Source organism: Notechis scutatus, chromosome Z (assembly GCF_049901735.1).
Source record: "Notechis scutatus isolate UNSWTSFEM ecotype Mainland chromosome Z, rNotScu1.2, whole genome shotgun sequence".
NCBI lineage: Eukaryota > Metazoa > Chordata > Lepidosauria > Squamata > Elapidae > Notechis > Notechis scutatus.
Window position 1 is genome coordinate 124459379 of NC_142025.1, and position 21792 is coordinate 124481170.

The window sequence follows — 21792 nt, forward strand, 5'->3', positions numbered from 1 at the left end:
ACTTAACCCTTCTTAAAATGCACCTAGATTTGATGCTGATATACATCTTGTAAAATAATATAAATTGAGAATTAAAGTTATTCATGTAAACACATACCCAATGAACAAAAAGGCTTAAAGGAGTTATTCCCTTATTACAATAACTTCTTTCTAGCAGCATCTCAAAAAGGTATTATCTGCAAAGCAAAGCTGGGGGCCTAATATAGCTATAATTACATAATTAGTTTAGATGCATAAACATAGACTGGTGAAGGGGAATCCTCAGTTATCAAAAGCACAACTGCCAGATTTCCCAGAAGTGATTCATGTTAACAGTCTTTGCTGAACAGAAAAAGGGGCTTTACCGCATAAGCCTTCACCTGTGTTATTTTACTTTCATAGACGATGCTCTGAAAAACTGCTTTTTTTAACTTCTCTTTTATTCCACTACCCTTTTTCAAAAATTTCAACTTGCTTCAATTGGGGATTTGAGGGCAATTTAGGACAGATGCCTTTTAGAACAAAGTAAGATTCAGAAAACAGACAATGAACTACAGACTGGCTGGATCTAAAGACTGTTGACAAATCAGTGTTGTTATTCAGAAACTCCACAATGAAGATGTGACTTTGACTCAGTGGTGACTGAGCAAAACCTGGCCTAACCTTAGACATTTTTTAAAAATCAGACAGGAAAAATCAACAAAATTAAGGGAACTGAAATTCTCCCAAGTTATTTCCCATGAGTCTTGCTCAGCATTTCCTGGCACAAGAAGAAAAATAAAGAGAAGGAATTTGAAAAACTGAGCAGATCAGCAAACTCAGTACTCCAAAGGGAAAGCACAATTTAGAGACAATAAAATTAGCTTGTTTTAACAAAATAACAAAGTTGGAAGGGACCTTGGAGGTCTTCTAGTTCAACCCCTCTTCAAGCAGCAAACTCTATTCTATTTCAGACAAACAATTATCCAAACTCTTCTTAAAAACCTCCTGCCTGTTGGAAGCACTCATAACTTCTGGAGGCAAGTTGTTCCACTGATTAATTATTCTAACTGTCAATAAATTTCTTAATTCTAGAAACTTCTCACCTTAATTAGTTTCCTTCCATGTTAGCAATTCAGAGCTGCTTCTAATAAGATTGATCAGGAAACTATTATTTCATCTCTTGTAAATTTAAAACATGCCAGTCAAACTTTGGCATAAAAATGACAAATGTATTCTAAGGTGCCAAATCTGGAAAATACAATCATGGGTGAAAATGACATCTGTCAACAATATTTAATATGAAATGGACAGGCCCACGCACACTTCTCTGATATCATCAACATACCTCCCAAAACACAGAAAATATTTCTTTGCATGAGCAACATGGAACTGTGCTTCCCACAACTTCTAAACAAGAAGCTTCCAAGACCTATTCATCTCTCAATGTTTTTCTACCAACAAGATATTTGAAAACAAGCACCAAATGGTTCTTTTACTAAGCAAGGCACTTGCAACCAGTAACTTTGTTCCATTGGCAAAATTACTGGTAGCCTTTAAATATCCAGTCATCCTCCCACCAAAGGTGGCCTACCTTCAACCACATCTGTGCGAGGGTTGGTGATCTTGTCAGAAGCAGGTTCGGCTGCTTCAGTGGCCAAGGAAGTGGTTGCTCGCGAAAAATCACTGGCACCCTCACTGCGGCTTGTTTCAGGCACACTTTCTCTGGAACTGAACCGGACGCAGGAGCTAGAGCGGGAGCTGAGGTCTGGGCTAGTATCAGATAGTCCTGGGATATCATCAATTTTAGTAGGGGTAACCATAAACCGAACAGAAGCCATCTTGGCAACAAAGATGGCAGAGAAACCGGGGAAAAAAAACCAAAACAAAAACCCTTTTCCCTGATCAGTTTAACCTAAAGTCACCTCAAGTCGTAAGAGGAAGACCATTTAGAAAAGTAGAGATGCCAACAATGTTATCCAATACTCTCTCATGAGGAAGATTCATGTCTACCATAGATTCACAAACTGCTTCAGACTGACAGCGTGATATTTTGACATCAATGCTTATTAGGTATATTTTTAGAAATACAGTCTAAGATTGAATGAAGGCAATATTCCATGATTTTGTCAGTTAATGTTTCACAGATAATTACGCTGAAGATTCCCATGCATCAGACAAATATGTCAGAGTTTTCTGTTCTTAAAGTCGAGAAAGGAAAAACATTTGCAATTTTTATCTGTCAAAGGGCCACACTGAAAAATTCCAGCTTTACCATATGTCTGGGAAAGCAGCAACAGAGAGAACCTGCTGTTAAGCTTTTATCTCAGCAAAATGCAACAGGAAAAAATATCCAAAGGCAAAGATCTGCAAGATATGCCAAAAGGCTAGATAGTCTAAACTGAATGTAGTAAGGTCATAATCCACTTGTTTTCCTTGGTGAATGCCAGGAAAAAAATAGTTTTCTTTGCAAACGTTCCTTATGATTCTGGTGCAGAAAAAGATAACAGAGAGAGGGAGGGAGACAGGGGTCTTTTTTTTCTTTCAATCTTTTTTTTCAAACCAAAGAGAAAAAATGTCAGATTCCAGTGCAAGAACTTAAAGAACAGAAGGCAAAGTTATCTCTTAAGTGCAACATCAAAAATTCTTCAAACTTTCAGTTGTTTTTGAAGATCTTGGTAGAAGATAACCATTAGATGGACCTAGTGCAAGGAAACTATCAGTCCTCCTCAAATTGTAGGATTCTGGAAAAAAAAACAGAGTGAATATGTATATATCAAAAAGACTATTATACAAAACTGTACTGAGAGATTGAATCTTCTGTAAAATCTCACTAACCCAAAGTTCCCCTACAGGTAGTCCTCGAATTGCAACAGTTCATTTAGTGACCATCCTAGTTATGGCGGCACTGGAAAAAAATGACGACCATTTTTCATACTTACAACCGTTGCAGCATCCCCATGGTCACATGATCAAGATTCAGACAGTTAGCAACTTGACTGATATTTATAATGGTTCCAGTGTCCAGGCGGTCACATGGTCACCTTTTGAAGCCTTCTGGTGAGTAAAGTTCACGAGGAAGCCAGATTCACTTAACAACCTTGTTACCCACTCAATAACTGCAGTGATTCATTCAACAACCGCGGCAAGCAAGAATGGTAAAATTCACTTAACAAAATGTTTCACTTGGCAACAGAAATTTCACGCTCAGTTGTGGTCGTAAGTGGAGGACTACCTGTGCTTGGTGATGTGTTACGCCAAGAGAGAGAAAGGACCGTTTCGTAACTATTATTGCAGGAGAGTTCACCAAACGGCAGGAACCGCACATTTCCAGGTCTCCGACCCACAGAATGATGGCAACGCTTTTAAGAGCATGCTGATTCTGGCTGCAAAAGGTGCTGGGCAGTGGTGGGATTCAATATTTTTTTACTACCAGTTCTGTGGTCGTGACTTGGTGGGTGTAGCAGGGGAAGGACACTGTAAAATCTCCAGTCAGAGATGCTATTTGCTGGTTCTCTGAACTGTTCAAAATTTCCAATACTGGTTCTCCAGAACTGGTCAGAACCTGCTGAATATCACCTCTAGTGCTGGGGCACACAAGCAGCTTTGGAGGCAAAGCAAGTGGTCATGAGAAAGGCCACAAGGCATCCCAGACCTTCACTGATGAGGTAAACCAGAGCAATACACACACACCACAAAGGACCCTAAAGACTGAGGACTCACAGACCCACAGATCAATTACAATGAGAGCAGAGTCTGCAACCTTCAAGCCCTACCCGCGTCCAAAGCTGATGGGTCTGGCTTCCTCACACCCCAAAGTCACGCACATAACACACACTCACACACCTATCCTCCGCCTCAGCGGGAAAGAGCCCGCAAGAAACTCTCAGGGTGGTGGTGAGGGAAAGAACGTGAAAAGATACAGGTGGGAAGGCGACACTGCGCCTGCGCCATCCTCGCGCTCTTTTCCTCCACCACCACCACCACCCTCCCTTTCGGAGCTCCTCACGTCCTTTGATGCGGAGCCCACCCATGCACTCTTCCCCCCCCACCACACACACACGGGAGAGAGTGGCCGTTGCTTTGTTTACCTGCGGCGCGCGCGAGACGGAGAGGCTCCTTCCCCCAAGATTCCAAAATTAGGGTCTCGCCCGCGCCCGCGTTCTCAGACCTTCGCCGTCTTGTTTTGGCCGGCTTGGCTTCACTTGACCGACTAACCGGCCGGCCGGCGCGCGCAGCACACAGCGGCAGCTCCCGCCCGCCCGCTGGTACTGCCGCTATCTCAGATGCTGGGAAAGGAGGGGGAGGAGGGAGAGCGGGCTCTCTTTAAGTGTCCTCATCCTCCCGTTTCCATCGCTATCAGCACCCCCACCCACCTCTCCGGGTTTTTGTTTTTGGGGGGGCCGCGCAAGCGCAGAAAGAAATAGCGGTTACTGTTGCTGGGCTTTTTTAAAAAAAAAATCTTCAGAGAAGCGCGCGAAGGCGAGGGAGATGGAGGGGGAGAGAGAGAGTGGGGGAGACTACAAACGCGCGAGGGTTGTTGGGGATGTCATTTCACTAGAATGAGGGGCGGGGGTCCTTCTGACCTCCAAGATTATGCCGCTGAAAAAATTATAGCGAGAGGAAGGATTAGGGAGATTTCGGGAAAATTGGACGAGCAACTAATGACTGAGGCTGCGAGTTAACCTGAGAGCAAACTCTTTTGGTGGGCTTAGCTCCACCCCCCACCCCCCACATACACACAATTTCCCTAAATAGCCACAGACAGGATTCATAACTTGTGTGGCATCTAATTCATCTTTAGCCAACCTTGGCTTTTCTGGGATGATAAGCTTGGTTGGACCTGGTTCCTCCTTGCAAAATCTCAGGGCTGGAGACTTAAATTGGAAATGGATTTGGGGTGGAAAACCCCAGAATGCAGCAATGGCAAATGGCACTTGCTTTATTCTCAATAAGTCACTAGGAGCAGAGCTCAACTCAAGATTAGTCTTGTTGGAAGAAATATCCATAGCAAAAGAGGAATAGCAAAAGAGGAAATGCAAATCCTAGGTGCTTGTCTGAGCTAATTTGGTCAACCTCTGCCTTATTGTTTATCTGAACTCCCAGGACTGCTCTGGGGGTCATGTAGTGAAGAGGCTTGTGTTCTGAAAGGGTGTTGAGCAATTCCTATTGTGTTAATGGCTTTCATCTTGTATTGGGTCTTGGGTGAGGGGCTTTCTAATCCTATCAATCTGCCTTTGTTAATTGTCAAACTTTGCTGCAAGAAGTTTCAAAATGTCTTGAATGGATTTCTGCCTGCAGTATTTGCTTTGCTTATGAATAGAGCCATTTAGATAGTTGGCTTCTTTCAAGTAAGCTCTTTATCTCTTTTAAGTGCTAGCATCTGCTTTGGGCTATTAAGAGAGACGTGAGGGCTGCTTCCTGCCTCTAAACACATGTTTCTCCATTTCTCATTTAAGGAAATATAATATTCTGCCTTTTTTAAAAAAAAAAATCCTCATTCTTCTGGGAGGGTGGGGCTGCCCACAGTCTCTGGCAGTGTTTCTCAACCTTGGCAACTTTAAGATGGGGGTACTTCAATTCCCAGAATTCTCCAGCCAGCTCTGCTGGGAAATTTTGGGAGTTGAAGTTCACCCCCCCCCCCGCCCCCCATCTTAAAGTTGCTAAAACATTGCTCAAAGGTTACAGGCACATAACAGTGCAAAGAAAAAAATCATTACATGCAGTGATATTGTAGAATAATGCAGCGCAGCCATTGGAGCAATGCAATATTAAAAGCATTTAACTCCAGGGCAGTGATGCCCTTCAAACAGATATGTTGTAATATCACAGCCCTTAGGCCATTAGAAGTGTTTTGCTGGATTTCGCCCCAAGGTGACTTTTAGGGCATGTATCCCATAGGGGGCTGATGCATCTGGGAAACCTGCAAGCAATACTAGGAGACTAACAGCTCTTTTCCATGCTTGCTTCTGAGTCACTGGTGATTATTCAGGGCACATGAGATATTCCAAATATATACCTCCCAAAACTTAGTGGTCATGGAGGGCCTAATGTTAGTCTAATCCCTTTCTAAAGCCATCAAAATTATTGGCATCACAATGGAAGTCTGTCTTGTCATTTTTCACCCATCCTAAATAATCGCACCATTAACTTGTTTTGCTTTCTCTTCCCTTCTGAAAACCTTCTGAGAAAGGAAAACCATATTTAACTCATTACATTAAATGGATAAATCAGAAGTGAATTTGCTTCCCAACACTATAGGAGGGAAGCAACTGATCGGTCTGTTAGCTTTTTCTAGTTCTTGACCAAAATTATTGGATCCTCTTGGTGGCAAGACTGCTAGACTGGCTTTAAAAAAGGAAAGCAATTCTGTGAAGACATTTGGAAAGGATTCAATGTAGAGTTTCTGAATCATTTCAGCAAAGGCCAGCGTGAGTCATAGTCCATCATGTTATAAATGGGCAGGTCAAGTTTATTAATGGTTTTCTCCATTAAGCTTAAGGGAGCTTGGTATGCTGCCCTTTCCTCTCATATTATACTGAGATACTAGTTTGAGGCCAAGGACTTGAAACAGTCTTCTTAAGATTAATCATGCATGCTAACCAGTTGCACAACATTGTCCCCCCCTGCAAGTCCTAAGCAGCCTAAGGGTGTTGGGGAAAAGATAAAATGATATGATCCCATATCTGTAGAAAACCACCTGCTTCACACCCCAAAGCTATCCAACCACACTTTGGTTCTGCGTAACATCCAATTCTGGCATACCACCTCAAATATACTTGCAAGGATTATAGAAATTGTTTCCCATTTTTTTACAGACTTCTGGTCAGCAAAAAAAGCTGCATCAGCCCAAGCAGCATGGATGAAAGTCACACTGGGTGCTGATTCAGCCTTGCTTAACTCACGTGAGCCTCTCCTCTGCTCAAAATCTAGCAGTGACAGCCCTTCTGTTTATTGTCTGGCTTCCCCCCACTTCTAGTGCGGTTTCAGCAAGATGTGAACACGAGACATTTTAAGTAGCAGCCTTTGGCTCAGATCAGCCCTTCCCATCCCCAGTTTGAAGCAGGAAGTGAAAATCCAAGCAACACAAGGATAAGATAGAATTTATAACAAGCAACCCCCTTCAGTATTCTGCATCCATGCGATGCCAGGCAACCGGCAGTAGAAAATAACCATCTGCTGAAGTGTCTTGTGTGGTTTATCACCCTTTCTCCAAGAGCATTAAGATTTTCAAGAACTGCGAAGGACAGATAATATGTCCAAGATACACAATAAATGAATAGAGTACCTTTATTGTCATTGCAGTCAAAATACAGTGAAATTTGAAAGCTACTCCAGCACAGTGCCCTAAACACCACATCACAATCACATTACAGTATTTAAAAATTAAAATAATTAAAGTAATAATAATAATTAAAAACCTAGTCTAAAACCTATTTAAAACATATATTAAGTTAGATAGTTTAAAATGGCACTTTATACATAGGACTAAACCACAAATGTACTGTTTGATTCAAGACAATTATTGCCTTGGAAAAGAAACTGTTCCTCAGTCTATTAGTCCCCATTTTAAGACACCTATAATGTCTCCCTGATGGTAACAGGTGAGGAGATTGGCAATCTCTTGATAAGAATCAGATGAGACAAAGTTTCTTTTTTGGGTTCTCAACTATGACACAAGAAATCTCATCTGTAACCCACTGAATGAAATGCCCCAATCTGTTGAGACTAAGCAACCAGCAAAATTCAAACTGCTAAAAAAAAAAAAAAGACCTACATTAATGTGGCTGCTATTGGCATAGATGGGCCTGATTGAGAAATGAGATGATGTACGCACTTTTCTGCTCATTTGCAAGAATATCGTCAAGGCATCCCAATTCCAGAGAAGCCATCTTCTCATCCAAAGTTTAGATTTATTGGATTCAGCTGGAATCTGCCCTCCTCTATTTTAATTCTATACTTTGATCTTTGAGCATGAGAAGGGACCAGTGTTTTAGCCTTCTTTGTTGGCAACTTTTCAGAGAGTTGAAAATCATTATTACCCTTTAGTTTTCTTAATATGCTCATCATCTCCCAGTTCATCTTTGTAGTTTTTATAAAACTTGCTTCAATTCTTCAGAATTTTAAAAAGTAGTAGCCAGTATTGAATTCAAGGTGGGGATCCAACTAATGCAGAATAAATATAAATTATTGCTTATGATTTGGAAATGATACTTCCTTTGAAAAAGCCTACAATATTTGCCTTCTTTGCATCACTACCCTGCTGACTCAGATTGTTTATAATGAACTGCTATTCTAAAGCCTTTTTTCTAAATGTTACTGCCAAGCCCCATCCTATATTTATGCATTTGTTGTCTTTTTTTCAGAGGGATGACTTTGCATTTGTTTATTCAATTTCACTGTTATTTTCAAGCCATTCTTTAAAAATTTACAAGAACATTTTGGATTATTTTTCAGAGCATTAGGTATCCCATCCAATTTTGTAATATCAGTATATTTAATAAGCTTTTTCTGCACCCAAATTATTTACAAAAAAAGAAAAAAATGACCTAAGGAAGGACGGAAACTTATGGTACCCCACTCAATATTTCCCTACAATGTGATTAGAAATTGTCAATGAGGGTGATTTTCAACATCCACTTGTTGTGCCACATCTCCCAAAATTAGCTGGTTAACTTAAGAACTAAAAAAATCATCCACTCAAAATACAAGCTGCTATTTCCAGCATTACTGATATTGATAGCCCCACCATACTCAGGGAAAAAAGTAAGCTATCCTTCTCTGCAAAATACTACATGCATCCATCATGCTAAAGAAATAGAACAGTGGAAAAATCTATCAGGATTCCAGCAATCGGTCTAATTAAATCATGATTCTCAAGCCAACCTTCAAAAAACCTCGAAGGATTCATTAGAGGCGACATACTGGCACTGCCCTGTATGAAACCCAACTCTGGCATACATAATTTACAATCAGCTGTAACCCTGTTTCCCCCCTCCCCCCTGGGTGTCTCATAAACCAGATTCTCCAATTGAGCACATTCACGGGCTGGGTGTCATCATTCATGTTTTCCAATTAAATATATTTGTGGGCAAAAACTCTTGTATTTTAGTTACACTCTTTTAAAGATAAGAGTTGGAATGTACTTTAGCTTTCAACTGCTCTTCCAGATTTCCTTCCTCTCCCCCACTTTTTATGGCAACTACTAAAACAGGTATAGGAATGTTTTATGAGTTGACATTCGGCTCCTCTCACTTCTTGAAGGTGGCCTATATAAAGCAAAACAAATTGAGTGTAGATATAGAATTTAGGGTTGCGAAGCCCCCCCTAGGCTTGGTTGGATTTTCTGCATGGAATCTTGCTATAAGGCAATCAGCCTGGATGTTCCTACTCTACCCAAGATGCCTCTGATAATGGGTAGCCCTTCCACTTGATTAAGTATTGGCGTTGTCTCCTGTACCACCTCAAATCAAGGATTCACTGCACCTCATAATGGGTTTGGCCTTCTATGACCACGGGGTCTGGGGGCTCATGAGGTAGGGGCCTGAGAGTCGATCCGACCACAGGTTTTAAGAGGCTACTATGGAATACCAGGTGTATCTTCCCTAGCAATCGGAACAACTTCAACTGTACTATGACTGGGTTGATAATCTTTATTATGGGGAATGGCCCCATAAACTTTGGCCCGTTTCTTGCTTGGGAGTTTTACCCTCAGATATTTTGTGGAGAGGTAGACCTTCTTCCCCACCTGGAATGGCCACTGCAGGGCTGTGTTTGTCTGCCTGTTTTTTAAAGGTATGCACTGCTTTAGCTAGCGCTTTTTTAACATTCTCCCAAGTTGCTTTCAGCATTGACATCTACTTGGTCAGGCTGACTGATGAGGGGGAAATCCCTTGGATACTCAGGCATTGGGACAAAGTCCATACCACTCACTACTCTGAAGGGGGTTAGTCCTGTGCTACTATGAACAGGAAATGCAACCTCTGCAAAGTGGCAGGAGGTCTGCCCAATTAGACTGCTGATAATTCACATAGCACCTCAGATACTGCTCTGGCATTCAGTCTTTCTGTCCCCATTGGTGTTGGATGAAAGGCTGAACTAAGACCCTGGGATGACCCAATAGACCACAGGAACTCCCTCCAGAACTTAGCCATGAACTGGACCTCTGTCTGAGATAATTCTTCGTGGCACTCCATGCAGATGGTAGAGGTGCTGTGCCTGTTTGGAGAATGTCTATTCCAGTCCAGATCACTGTGTTCCCCCCACTTTTTGGCAACTCCACTATGAAGTCCATTGCAATCTCCTCCCATGGCCTTGTTGGCTCTGCTACCGTTTATAGCAGTCCGGGGGTGGGGTGGGTGGGTGTTCCTGGTCGTTTTTTCATTGTGGCACAGATGGTACAACTCTTCACATAACTGTCCACGTCTTTCTTTATGCCGGGCCACCAGAATTGTCTCCATGCTAAGTGTAAAGTCTTTAAGAACCCAAAGTAGCCTGCCGGTTTGGCATTGTGGCTCCTCTGGAAACAGGGTCACAGGTGACTGTAAATTATGTATGCCAGAGTTGGCTTGCTGTCAGGATTCCAGCAATCGCCCTAATTAAATGATTCTCGAGCCAACCTTCAAAAAACCTCAAAGGATTCATTAGAGGCAACTTACTGGTACTTCCCTGTATGAAGCCAACTCTGGCATACGTAATTTACAGTCCCCTGTGACCCTGTTTCCCCACTCCCCCCTGGGTATCTCATAAACCAGATTCTCAAATTGAGCACATTCACTGGCTGGGTGTCATCATTCACGTTCTCCCATTAAATATATTACTGGGCAAAAACTTTGGTATTTTAGTTATAATCTTTTAAAGATAAGGTTTGGAATGTACTTTTGCTTTCAAGTGCTCTTCCAGATTCACCCCCCTTTTTATGGCAACTACTAAAACAGGCATAGGAATGTTTTATGAGTTGACACTTTATTTCCAGAATTACATAGCCAGGAAAAACATGAATAAAATAATTTTGTCTTGCTTGCAGGATGTCATTCATTCCTCGTCCACAAAACACACAGGGCATTAAGTCAAGTTTGAAAAACATCAGCAAAGTAAGACAACAATGTGGACGGCAGAATGCAGATCATCAGGTATTCTTCCTCTTCCTCTTCAAAGCTGCTCTCAAAGCTTATCTTGCCACCTTTGTAACTTGGGAGCAGGATGGAAGCATATTTAAACCACAGGCCGAGGCTGCTGGGTCATCAGGACACCAAAACGTTTCTTGATGGTGATCCTGTGTCGAGAATATTTGTCATCAGGTGAGAAGCGGGCAGGGTGGGCTGAACATGTTGGCTGGCCAGACGGATCCATTTTCTACAAAGCCGGGGAGGCAAGACAGAACCATGTGTCAATTTTAAGAAGATCATGTATTGGCTTTAAATCAACATTTTCCATCTTAAAGCCATGCCAGCCCCTACATCTCAGATGAAATAGCTGCATGAGTATAACTTATCAAAAGCTCACTGGAGCCCTATCCAGAACATGTGCAAAGTATTAAAGATCATGAAAAATCAATGCTGAGATACTCAGTACTCTACACGAGGATTGTGTTGAAATGCTACTCTTTAATTCAGAGAAGTATATTCAACCACCAATCAACTGACCCCCTAAGCAAACTGGAAAGTGCTAACAGAAGTTAAAATCTTCCTCATAATATATGAATGTAATCTTTGGTTCCAAGCAGTGTGGCCTTTTGCAATTGATAGATTGAAAGTTGGTCAATGTACATATTTTTCTAAGGGTCAGCTAAGAATTATTGGTCTGGTACCAAGAGTGCTGATAACCATTGGGACCACCATGGCAAATTTATGCTATAATTTCAAACCTTGATATTTTGTGATTTTCTCCAATTCTCTATCTTCTATTCTACTATCCCCTGGTATTGGCACATCAATTATTCACATTTACTTCTTTTCAATCTCAGTTAAACATGGAATGTGATGGGGTAAGACTGGGGTATAGGGTATGTATGCAGCTTTATTAATAAATTATAAATTATTATTATTGGTGCATGCTTTGCAACCAAAGCCCTAATATCACAAAACAAACATACATGTTATGGCTCTAGCCCTGAATTGCATATTTGTGATTTGAATATCTTTTTATCAGTTTTTCATCTTTAGGAATATGAAAGGTTCTAAGGACACAGTAAACAAATAGTCCATTCCCAAATCTAGATAACGAACTCATTCTAACTTTTTTTTTCCACATCATTTCCCCCTTTTCCTGCCCACACTAAAAATCTCAAAGAGCCTAAAAAAATAATTATCCTAGTTTTAAATTGAACAAAAAGGATTCCCATATTACACGCTGGAAATGAATCCAATTGCATACGGAGATCATTCTCCATCTCCCTTTACTTTCCAAAAGATAATTAAGAAAAATACTACGAAAAGAAGCTGTTTGCAAGCTTTATCAGGTGCATCAAGATTAGCTGCAAGGTAGCAAAAAACCAAAACAAAATAGGACAACCATTCGGATGAATCGTCAAAAGGCCAAGGAATCATATTGCTTGCCATATTATATAACCATATTGGTCGCCATATTATAGAAAAGAGGTAGAGATTCTAGAAAGAGTGCAGAGAACAGCAACCAAGATGATTAGGGGAATGGAGGCTGAAACATATGAAGAACGGTTGCAGGAACTGGGTATGTCTATAGTCTAATAAAAAGAAGGATTAGGGGAGAAATGATAGCAGCCTTCCAATGTTTGAGGGGCTCCCACAGAGAGGAGGGGGGTCAAGCTATTTTCCAATACACCAGAAAGCCAGACAAGGAATAATGGAAAGTGATCAAGGAGAGATTCAACCTAGAAATAAGGGAAATTTTTCTGAACCAATCAACCAATGGAACAGCTTCTTGTGGGAGTTTCATCACTGGAAGAGATGGAAGAAGATCTGGCAAAGATGGTGTAGGTGTAGGGTCTCCTGCTTGGGGATGGGGTTTTGGGCTAGATGACCTACAAGGTCCCTTCCAACTCTATTAATCTGTTAAACATAAGAACTGTTGCAGGAACTGGATTGATCTAATTTAATGAAAAGGCGTAAAATCAAGGAGAGAAGCAACCTAGAACTAAGGAGACAGTGAAAACAATCAATGGAACGGCTTGCCTTCAGACTGGATTACACATTAACAGAGTTGGAAGGGGCCTTGTAGGCCATCTAGTCTAATCCCTCGCCCAAGACGTTGTGGCCGCTCCAATCACTGGAGGCTTTTTAAAGAAGAGATTGGAAAGCCATTTGTCTGAATGGTATAGGCCAGGGTCTCCTGCTTGGGTAGGGGGCTGGACTACAAGACCTCCAAGATCCCTTCCAACTCTGCTACTCTGTTCTTTTCTACTGCAATCAAGCCTTACCTTGAGAGTGTAGACTCTCTCTCCTTGTTCATTGATGTAGTACTGCAGAAACATTGTGGCCAAGCTGCAACCGCAACGTCGCTAACTTCACAGATTATTATGAAACAAAAAAAACACGCACACCTTACCCTACTCCGCGCACGCACACACACACACACAAACACGTGGATATCGCCGCTTCCGGTAAACCCCCATCCGCCAAAGAAGAACCGCCCAAGAAACGGAGCATTCTGGGACGTGTCATTTTATTAAGCTTCGAGCTCCACTATTCACGTTACTGCCTAGCTCGCTGTGCTCTCCTGGAAGTTGTACTCTCTTCCCTCAATGAATTCTGGGATAGTCGGTAGTCGTTCTTCTCCGCGCCAAGCCTCGTTATTCTGCGTCAGGAGCTGCAGAAAATGTCTTCGCTGAGAATGTGTTTTTCGGAGGTTTTCGCTTGACTGGTTCTCTTGCCAAGAAAATACAGTTGTAGCATTAAATAAATGCAGAATAGTTGCGTAACAAGTAGCATTAAAAAGCATTAGAAAATATCGAAGGGGATCATTTTCCCGAGGTCTGCAGATCATGGATGTTGCTTAGTACAGTAGATAAACAAGGATGGAGTGATAAGGGCCTCAAAATAAAACAACCAAAATGGGCCTACGTGACGTCCTGATTTGCAACTGTGCAAATCAGGTTGAGTTAACTTACCCTTGTTTGTACAATAAACTAGTGGCTTTGAGTTTACAGGCGTACCAAGCCCACACCCAATTGTCATGTCTGTGTTTGCACATCACTAACTCACAAGCTAGCAAAACCGATGTTGTATTTTCTGCATTTTGGGTAAGCCCCACCCATGGATATTTTTTTTTATGATCCACTAAATTATGGCAACCAGAAAATCAGATTTGTTGACAAAACGATCCTAGCTTAAAAGTGCTGTGTGAACCTACCACTCTAGCACAGTGATTCTCAAACCTGGCCACTTGTAAGGTGTGTGGGCTTCAACTCCCAGAATTGCCTAGCCGGCAGTTAAAATCCATACATCTTAAAAGTTGCCACATTTGACAAACGTTGCCATAATAAATGATGAATTTTAGCAGACAAAAAAGAGAAAAAAAAGTAACAGTTGTATTTTAACACTGACCGCTTTTTTGCCTAGAAGCTACCTGTTCCCAAAACTTTTGACTGTTTTGGAAAATAAAATTTGGACGACAGCATCTAATTTGTCACAGTTGTTTGAACAAATAGAGAAGAGTATCACATTTCCAAACTGTCAAATGAAATAAATGTAGATCATTCTCCAGCTCAAATCTCTATCTACCTTGAATACAACCTGGTTGTCGAATAAAGCTGGAATACAGTCTTTAAAATATAGAAGTCAATTTTCTCTTAGGTGTCACCCAAAACCAGCTCCCCAGTTGCATTGTGTGACCTGTGAGCAAACCCTCTTGGATAAAGATTTATTGGCACTTTCTCCAAACTACAATTCTTAAAATTCTGTTAATACACTCCGTATAACAGTTAAACAGTTTCAACTAGTCTACATTGTGTCAGTCTAGGCCAAGGGTCTTCAAACTTGGCAAGTTTAAGACTTGTGGACCTCAACCACAACCCTACCTCAACCCATCCACCATCACCCAAGACTAGGCACGCACGCCCCCAACTACCTCAATTCCAACTACTGCCGGCCTTAAATGCAAACTACTCAATGCAAGAAGCCTCGTGAATAAAATACCTGAATTTCTCTTCCTCCTAAATATGGCTAACTTCGACATTATATTTGTCTGTGAAACATGGCTCAATGCATCTCTCCCCCGACTCCATTACCACAGTAAGAGACTATCATGTTTACAGATCAGATCGTGAAAATCGTCGAGGAGGTGGAGTTGCTATATTCTATAAAAATCCTTACATCTAAAAAATATCCAAGTTACCCAGGAGTTTGCCCTTCCTGAAACCATCATCTGTGAACTATCCTCAAATATCACAATTCGATTCTTACTATGTTACAGAGCACCTGATTATGACATCGAACATGTAAACAAGCTAAATACATTACTAACATGGGCTGCATCCTGCCCATACCCTTTATCCTTCTTGGTGATTTCAATCTACCTCATATTAACTGGACCCTAAATGATTGTACAACTGAAATCATACACACAACCTTCTACAATGCTATTACAAATCTGGGACTGGAACAACTAGTAACCAACAACACTAGACTAAACAACTGCCTCGATCTCATCTTCTGCAACAGTTTGAACCTAATCTACGGAATACAATCTAAAGAACCCTTTTCCAGTAGTGACCACAATATGATCGACTTTTGTCTCAACATACATCCACACAAAAATCACCACAATGATGTAATCCCCTATTGTAACTTCAAAAAAGGCAACTATGATCTTATAGACAACGATCTCTCATCCCTTGATTGGCAATCTCTATTCACTGGATGCAATACCGTTGAAGACCATTATAACATATTTTTACTTGAAGTCAAAAGAGTCATCAAACTATATGTACCAACAACAACTCCCAAAACAAAACAAAAAGCAGATTACCCATATCAATAAGGAAACTTCAATCCAAAAGAGATCACTCTGGCGGAAAAACAAATCTGGTCACGTTGCCAATTTCAAAAACCGATACAAAAATCTATGCCACCAGATAAAGACCGAATGCACCAATTATCACATTAAACAAGAGGAAAACCTTCTAAGCACCAATTCCACCCGCACTTTTTACAATTTTGTAAACAACAAACTAAAGACTCAAGGTCCATCCCTCCCTTGATAGGACCTGATGGTAAAGACTGCTGTGACGACACCATTAAAGCCAACATCTTTAACACATTCTTCGGCTCAGTATTTGTAAACAGCAATGGATCATGCCCAATATTTCCTAGCCGCACTCACAGATAACAACAATGATCTAATACATATCGATTTCACAGAAGACAATGTTGAAAAAGCAATCGCAACCTAAAACCATCTCTATCTATTGGACCGGATGGAATATGTGCCTACTTCTTAAGAAAGCTATCCACTGCCATAGCCAAACCTCTAAGCATAATCTTTGAAAAATCTTTCAGAACCAGCTCCTTGCCTAACCTATGGTCACAAGCCACAGTCATCCCCATCTTCAAAAAGGAGACCCAAGCCTAGTTGAAAACTACAGGCCAATCTCCTTATGCTGCGTCACCTGTAAAGTCATGGAATCAATTATTAACCAATCCATCATCCTTCACTTAGAGACAAATAACCTACTCTCCAATAAACAATTTGGTTTCAGGAAAAAACTATCCTGTAATCTGCAACTCTTACACTGCAAAACATATGGACGACACAACTCGACCAGGGCAAAACAATAGATGCAATCTACATAGACTTCTGTAAAGCCTTTGATTCAGTGGTACACGACAAACTACTCTAAAAATAAAATCCTATGGTATCTCTGGACAACTGAATAACTGGATAGAAGCATTCCTGTCAAACAGACAACAAATGGTCAAAATCGGGAGCGTCCTATCAAATCCAGTACCTGTCAATAGTGGTGTTCCCCAAGGCAGTGTTCTAGGACCAACTCTCTTCATACTCTACATAAGCGACCTCTGTGATCATATTAAGAGCAATTGCGTTCTCTTCGCTGATGATGTAAAGCTGTTCAATACCACAGACAATACTGCTACCCTACAAAAAGATCTTGACTATGTATCCGAATGGTCAAACAAATGGCAACTTCAAATCTCAACAAATAAATGCTCTGTCTTACATATTGGCAAAAAAAATCAGAAAATAAAATACAAGCTGAATAGTCAAGATCTTGTTGATGACCCAAGCTCTGTAAAGGACCTTGGAATACTCACCTCTAATGATCTAAGTGCTAGAGCACACTGCAACTACATAGCCAAAAAGGCATTAAGAGTTGTTAACCTAATCCTCGTAGCTTTTTCTCTGGTAATATCACACTACTAACCAGAGCATACAAAACATTTGCTAGACCAATACTCGAATACAGTTCATCAGTCTGGAACCCACACTACGTATCTGATATTAGCACAATTGAGAAAGTCCAGAAATATTTCACAAGAAGAGTTCTCCACTCCTCTACTCGCTGTAGAATACCTTATGCCACCAGACTTGAAATTCTAGAACTAGAAAACCTTGAATTACGCCGTCTTCGGTCTGACTTAAGCATGGTATACAAAATCATACACTGCAATGTCCTACCTGTCAATGAATACTTCAGCTTCAACCATAACAACACAAGAGCACACAATAGATACAAACTCAAAGTAAACCGCACCAAACTTGATTGCAGGAAATACGACTTCAGCAATAGAGTGGTCAATGTCTGGAATACTCTACCCGACTCTGTAGTTTCTTCCCCAAACCCCAAAAACTTTAACCTTAGACTGTCTACTATTGACCTCACCCCTTTCCTAAGAGGTCTGTAGGGGCGTGCATAAAGCGCACCAACGTGCCTACCGTCCCTGTCCTATTGTTTCTCTTATTCTTTTATTTTTCTTATATGTAACCATTTCATGTATTCACAACTATGTATACATTTATACTTATTATCTTGTAAACAATTGGCAAATCAAATAAATAAAATAAATAAATAAATAAATAATTCCTGAGCTAACATGACTTGAAGAGGAATTCTGAGAGTTGAAGTCCACAAGTCTTTTTTTTTTAAAACACATTTTATTAATTTTTTAAAAACAATACACAAACAAACAAAACGTAGAATATAATAACATAGGACATCTTTTCTGAGAAACAAATAAAACATCTTATTTAAAGACAGGATAATTCCAAGTTATCACATTTCCATACAAGCACAGTTTAATATGTATATTTATCTAATCTATTCAACTTCATATCTTTTCCCAACTTCTCTTTATTTCTCCCTTTCCTTCTATTCAATTATATTTCTTTTACCTTGGATTGTATATATTCATTATATCCATCTGTCTTATTTACAATTTCGTTATTCTCTTTCAACATTCTTCTAGCGTTTTATTAATTCAAACATAGACAAACAAAACACAAAACATAAATACATAAAACTTCTTTTTGGAAAGCGGCTTACCCCGGGTTGCATCTTTTTGTACAGACATAAATCAAATTCATGCTCACTTAATATACTATTTCATATCTTATTTAACATTCTATATTTTCTATATATTTTCTCTCTTCATTCACTCTCTTAATTCTATTTTATTTATTTCATCTCAATTTAGATAATTATACTTGCATCTTTTGTCCGTTCTCTTTCAATTATCTATTTATCTTTTCTTTCTAATACAATATTTCTCCTGTAATCACTGGTTGAAGTATGAGAACTTTTTATCTTTCCCCTAAATTTAACACTTAAAATAATACATACTTTCCACACTGATTCTGCTTAGTACATTCTAAGTACTACATTTTAGAATAATAGAACAAAAAAAAAGAGAGAGAATTAAGTTTATAATATAGTAAAAACAATATTCCATAGGAAATTAAACTCTATTGTTAAATCTTAAACATTCTTATACATTCCCTTTAATGCATTATTAACTCATATAATATTTCAGTTTTCTAACTCAATTTCAAATACTAATATCTACAATACAATCTTATGTACTTTTACAGAATCATTTTTTAAATTATATTTTACCCTTTGTCTCTGAAAAAAACCTGTTTTTTAACATCTTGTTTTAAACCTTTATGACTTCTCTTTCCTTTTTCCCTTCCTTTCTTATCAATTCTAGCCTTTTTGCCCCCCTCCCACATCTCTCTAACTCCACTCTCTTGATCTTCCCTTTCTATTGTATTTCTCTTTTCTGTTGCTTTCTGACATTGTATCAATTTTTCATCTTATTTTTCCCTTTCTTGGTTGCTTTTTTAAGTTCTGAATTCTCCATTTTCTTTCCCCCCTTTCTCTTTTCTTCCTCAACTAAGATTGTCTGTCCATTAAAGATGGCTTCTTCTTCTTCATCCCAGCCTTCTTGTTGTTGTATTTCTTGGTAGGTAGAAATCGCCATTTCTAAAAAGTGAAAAATAGATCCAGAAGAGCCCTTGCCTTCTTGTTCCTCTTCTTTTAACTTTTGAAATTCCATTTGCAATTCTTCAACTGATAGTGCCATTTTTTGTTCTTAAGAACAACCCAAATGTTTTTAATCTTTCAAGAAATAGTTCCCCAAAATCCCAAAGTCACAAAGCAATCCAAATCAGAACAAATTGTTTAGCACTTTCTTCTTTTTATATTTTTTCTTCTTGGGGTAGAATTCAGTTACACAGTTCCAAAGTAATTTTTTAGAAGTCTTATTGCCATTTATTTCTGGTGTTATAAACTCCAAGCAGTCTCCTTCAGTACAATCTTAAAATAAGTTCTTTACCTCTTCCCTCCCACTTATAGCAAAAAGATTTTAGTTTTTAATTCCAATGTTCAGAAATCTTTTATCCCCTTGGCTTTAAATTTCAAATTTAATTACCTTCTATGTCCAAGCAGATTTTTCCAATTTCCATCAGCTATTTCCATGGGGAGGGAGAGTGAGCGAAAATAACTTTCCCTTTCAATTTTCTTCTGCCACTTTCACAGTCTTCTTGGGAAACAATGTATCATTCAAGCAATTAAGTTTCCAGGGTGTTTAAAGGTTCCTTGTCGTCCCGGTTCAGCCAAAAAACTTTCACTTTCTCCAACTTCCTCCTGCATGATCTTACCCGGCTGCAGGCTTCTTTGTGGCGGCCATTGCTGACCGCCGCTCCACCGCCTTGGGAAAAAGGAGTTTAGCCGGCTGAGGAGGGGGTTTGCGATACCCCCAAGCCCCTGCCCGGATCTCCTCTCTCTTCGGTTGTCTCTACGGGGCAACCATATCCTCCAGATCCAGCTGGATCGGAGGCACTTCGGCGGCAAGTGCAGCAGGGACCGCGCACGATCGCGGATTCCTGCCGCCGCCGAAGCCTTGCAAACCGGAAGCCGAAGTCCACAAGTCTTAAAGCTGTCAAGTTTGAAGACCCCTAATCTAGGTTGCCCTCAAGGGGATAACACATGTGCCTACAATTCACTGCCCGATGTCATCATTTATTAAAAACTGCGCCTCACAAACAGAAACTATACTCACTCCCTTTTGCTGTTTCAGTTTTGGTAAACTGGGCTTAGGTCATATTTGGGGAAAGGTATGTAACTTTATAAGGCTCCTTTATTATTATTTTTTAAAGGTGTCAGCTAGAGGAAGGATTGTCAACTGAACCCAAAGTAATTTCTAAAACTTGCTTCTTTACCTTGATAAGAGCTGTGTTGTCTACAGGTCAACATAAGGAATGAATCTCAATCATGGAACCCAATACTTAATTGTAACCTATTCCAGTTTACAGATAAAGAGGTAAAAGACCTAAGAGAAAAGGCCCTCAGGAAGTACGGTTGATGGAGTAGAAGGTTCCTTCTGGCTGAAGGAACCATGGCATCTCAAAAGTATTTTCCATTATGGTCCATTATGGACCTTCTGGTCCATAATAATAATAAACAAAGAGGCACTGTATGAAAATTCAGATCGGATCTGCAGGTAGAACTTTAAACTTCCTCCCCCTTATTAGAACCACCATGACATCCAAGTTCTGGAACCGTTATTCAACCTTTGCACTTAGAGTCACGTCAACAATGAACGATCTTCTTGGAAACCAGATGCTGGCCTCATAAATTTCCCAGAAGACCCAGCATCCAATCCACTTCCACTAATGTTGTTACACCAGGACCTCACTGAGAGCAAAAGGCTGCCAGTTTGCTTGGTCACCTCAATTTGCTTAAGATTCTTTCTCCTATAGGATCATGGCTTCCCAGAATCATACCCAGAGCCCTGGCCTCTCACCCTGCGCTCCAAATGTTCCTTCACTGCTCCTGCCAGCTTTTCCTGGGGCTGCTTTACTGGTGACCTCAGCTGACACCCCAGGAAGCAAGCTGATCATCAAACTGAAACGTGAAGGACCTGTTATGGGAGGTAGCGAGGAGCTGCCCCAAACTCAGACTTTCTTCCTGACAGGGATGCCATTGGGTTGGGCCACCCAGCGCCGGGACGGGCCTGGTGGTCCCGGCATCCGCACTGTATTGTTGACAAAAGCCGGTGAGGAGCCAGGTGGTCGGAAAACCAGAGCACCTGAGGCTATCCCATCTGCTCAAGGGTCACCTTCCAGTGACACCTCTTTTGCTTGTACCTCCAAGGGAGTTTATGAGAATTACCGGCGTTGGCAACGCTACAAGGCTTTGGCAAGGCGCCATTTCCCAACCACACCTGATGCAGAAGCTCTTGCTTGTTTTTTCATGTGAGGATCGTGGTGGGCAAGATCCATAGGTTGGAAATCTGATCTTGATTTGGGATGATAAGGAGATGTAGACAGGGTTCAGACAATATACCAAACCCTAAGGGAATTTATTTGATTTTGATTTGGCTGGTTGGGTAAACCCAG

General features: G+C 40.5%; 3 protein-coding genes across 8 annotated transcripts in view; 1 reads left to right on the forward strand and 2 right to left on the reverse strand.

Moving 5' to 3' along the window:
* The window catches only part of SLC12A6 (solute carrier family 12 member 6), a 47490-nt gene extending 43156 nt beyond the window's left edge, over positions 1 to 4334 (reverse strand). For 3 of the 6 annotated variants that reach the window (XM_087948396.1, XM_087948395.1, XM_026688353.2), the window contains exons 1-2: positions 4050 to 4320; positions 1553 to 2702 (exon numbers count right to left, since the gene is read on the reverse strand). In XM_087948396.1, the coding sequence (XP_087804522.1) occupies positions 1553 to 1799 (247 nt within the window). In that variant the 5' untranslated portion in view covers positions 1800 to 2702; positions 4050 to 4320. Of the gene's footprint in view, positions 1 to 1552; positions 2703 to 4049 lie in introns of all 6 variants that reach the window. The other 3 variants (XM_026688355.2, XM_026688354.2, XM_026688356.2) reach the window with 2 other exon arrangements.
* Positions 4335 to 10904: 6570 nt separating this feature from the next.
* Positions 10905 to 13527, reverse strand: NOP10 (NOP10 ribonucleoprotein). The gene is made up of 2 exons (XM_026688368.2): positions 13355 to 13527; positions 10905 to 11313 (listed from the first exon to the last, which is right to left on the reverse strand). The coding sequence occupies exons 1-2, from the start codon at positions 13406 to 13408 to the stop codon at positions 11173 to 11175; spliced, it is 195 nt and encodes a 64-aa protein (XP_026544153.1). The 5' UTR covers positions 13409 to 13527; the 3' UTR covers positions 10905 to 11172.
* Positions 13528 to 20355: 6828 nt separating this feature from the next.
* LOC148129233 (NUT family member 1-like) lies at positions 20356 to 21785 on the forward strand. The gene has a single exon (XM_087948406.1). The coding sequence runs from the start codon at positions 21158 to 21160 to the stop codon at positions 21650 to 21652; it is 495 nt and encodes a 164-aa protein (XP_087804532.1). The 5' UTR covers positions 20356 to 21157; the 3' UTR covers positions 21653 to 21785.
* Positions 21786 to 21792: the final 7 nt, after the last annotated feature.